This window comes from Bactrocera dorsalis, chromosome 1 (assembly GCF_023373825.1).
Source record: "Bactrocera dorsalis isolate Fly_Bdor chromosome 1, ASM2337382v1, whole genome shotgun sequence".
NCBI lineage: Eukaryota > Metazoa > Arthropoda > Insecta > Diptera > Tephritidae > Bactrocera > Bactrocera dorsalis.
The window spans coordinates 54957629-54960441 of record NC_064303.1 but is presented as its reverse complement, the minus strand read 5'-3'; the positions used below and the strand labels follow the sequence as shown (position 1 = coordinate 54960441).

Sequence of the window (2813 nt, the reverse complement as noted above, 5' to 3'; positions counted from 1 at the left end):
TACCGGGAAATAACCGAATACTAAAACAGTTTGGCAAAAGTTTTTATTTTTTTTTGGCTTCAAACGGTTGGTTAGAACCGCAAATTTATATGCTTTAATTTGTTGGCCTTTTTTTATTAAAATATGTACATATGTTAATATATGTACATATATAATATAGATAATAAGAACGATACAACCAACTCACTTGTATTTCCGCCAGGGGTTTTGGGGACAATTTTAGTATATGTACATATGTGGGCACACACACAGACGGGATGTATCACATCTGGCAGCACTGTTTGTCAGCCATTCTATTATCTCATTTTCTGTCAGTTATTCTCCTATTTCATTTTCCGTATATTCGTGGAAATTCACAGTAATGTAATTCACAGTTTCAACTGCATTCCTTAATTCTTAAGTTACAGTTTAAGAAACGGTGACTCTTTGTACAGACGCCAACAGGGCTACACGTTTTACTCGCACTTATTCAATAAATTTAGCGTGGTGGCTAATATCTCCACCATAATTGGTGACCCCGACGTGATGTGAGTGGATTTCGAAACTTGTGTTTTTTTTTTCATGTGAAAAGTGTAACTTTTCACAACACATGATAGTGACGCGCCGCGTGTTTTCAAATTCAATCACTTTAATATTCATTTTTACACAGACTAATAATTGCAAGCGTGACATTAATTGCAAATTCACGCTCGTCGTGACTTATCACTCGTCAGTGTCCGAAATTGTGTGCAACCCGGTGACCACGTGCTTTGAATCGATCCAGTGATATGCCACTGGAGCATACACAAAACAAAACAGTGAGCTGTAACTCGCCAAGCACGTGCACCAATATTCCAAGCGTCCTAACACCACTTTCTTCGAACATGACCACAAATGACCCAGCTCTGGCCATCGGCCACGCCACCGATGAAACTCAGAACACCGCATCAGTCGTAGCTGTGTCCAGCTGCAAGCTTCCGCAGTTCTGGTCCATCCAGCCTCGTTTGTGGTTTGTCCAGGTCGAAGCAGCGCTACAGGTGGCCCGTATCACAAATGACGCATCACGCTACAGTCACATCGTCAGTGCCTTGGACACTGATTCAATGTTGCAGCTAGCGGATTTCCTGCAGAATCCACCAGAGACCGACAAGTACGCGAAACTGAAGGACGAGATATTGAAGCGGTTTTCAGAATCCAGCGACCGCCAGCTTCACCGAGCGCTCACAGAGGTTCAACTCGATAACAAAAAACCTAGCCAGCTCCTGCGCCAGCTCAGAATTCTCATGGGCGACAGGGCCTCAGAGGACTTACTGCGTATAAAGTGGTTGGCATTGTTACCACCATCTACCAGCCGGTGTCTCAAACTACTGCGAGATGCCCTTGTAGATGAGCTTGCTGAAGTTGCAGACGAGCTAATGGAAAACCAAGCTGGCCATTCCGTCATGGCTACACATCACCAGCCTGCCCATGCAGCATACAGGGGCGACAAGTTCGAGAATTCACAGCTCACCAGCATGGCAAAGGACGTGTCCGGCCTTAAACTTGCCATAGCCGACCTGGTGACCTGTATAAAGGAACAAGGGATTACTCGAGACCGACCCCAAGCAGCATCTGGCCGTCTCCAGCAGTCATCATCGAAGGAAGAGCCAGCCTCAGATAGGAAGAAGTTTTGCTAGTATCACCGTCTCTATGGGTCCAGAGCCAAAAAGTGCGAGCGTCCTTGCACCTTCAACCCATCGACAGAAAACTAACCTCGCTGTCGACCATCCAGGCGGCCGGCGACAGCATAGAGGCTAACACACCACCAACCAGAGAGCATCGCTTTCACGTTCATGATCGCACAACAAACATGCGATTTCTTGTCGATTCTGGATCAGTGATCTCTCTCATGCCCAAGTCCGCCATCACTCACACGCTCAACGAAGATGATCTGACTCTCTTCGCAGCCAACGGGACCGTTATCCGAACCTACGGTCGAAAAATCATCACCCTTGATCTCAACCTTCGCCGTACATTTAATTGGTCTTTTATAATTGCAGATGTTAAGTCAGCCATTCTCGGTGCAGACTTCCTGGTCCACTTTGCATTGCTTCTAGATCTCAAAGGACGATGTCTCATCGACACAACCTCGTCATGCACAACTCAGGGCACACTGTCTGAAGCCACGGTACACAGCATTTCAACAATCGACCGCTCAATCTGTCCTGGTGCACATGACGCCCAATACCTGCAATTACTCAACCAATTCATCGACATAACTCATCCCAGCACCAATCCTGTCAAAGCCACTGACAGTCAAGTCGCTCATCACATTGAGACAACTGGGCCACCAGTATTTGAGCGCCCACGACGTCTCACCGGCGAGAAGCTACAAATAGCCAAAGATGACTTTGACCTCCTGCTACATCATGGCGTGATCCGTCCATCGAGCAGCCCATGGGCCAGCCCTATCCACATGGTGCCAAAGAAAACTGGTGGATGGCGCACCACAGGTGACTATCGAAAATTAAACGCCAACACAGTTCCAGATCGATATCCAGTCCCTCATGGGGATGACATTCTCCAGCGTCTCCACGGATCCACCGTTTTCTCCACCATCGACTTAGTCAGGGCTTACCATCAAATACCCATGGCCAAGTCAGACATTGCCAAAACAGCTGTAACCACTCCTTTTGGACTTTTCGAATTTCTGGGTATGCCACCCGGACTACGCAACGCCACGCAGACCTTCCAAAGGCATATGGACAACATTCTCAGAGACTTGGACTTCGTGGGCTGCTTCATAGACGATCTAATTGTCTATTCTCAGTCCCACGAACAGCACCTACAACATC

At 47.2% G+C, this 2813-nt stretch overlaps 1 protein-coding gene across 1 annotated transcript; it reads left to right on the top strand.

Moving 5' to 3' along the window:
- Window positions 1-863: 863 nt before the first annotated feature.
- Window positions 864-1655, top strand: LOC125777758 (uncharacterized). The gene has a single exon (XM_049453215.1). It carries the CDS (start codon window positions 864-866, stop codon window positions 1653-1655), a length of 792 nt encoding a protein of 263 aa, XP_049309172.1.
- The last annotated feature ends 1158 nt before the right edge of the window (window positions 1656-2813 follow it).

Coding starts and splice junctions, on each gene's coding strand:
- LOC125777758 (XM_049453215.1), top strand. CDS start 864: ATGACCACAAATGACCCAGCTCTGGCCATCGGCCACGCCACCGATGAA.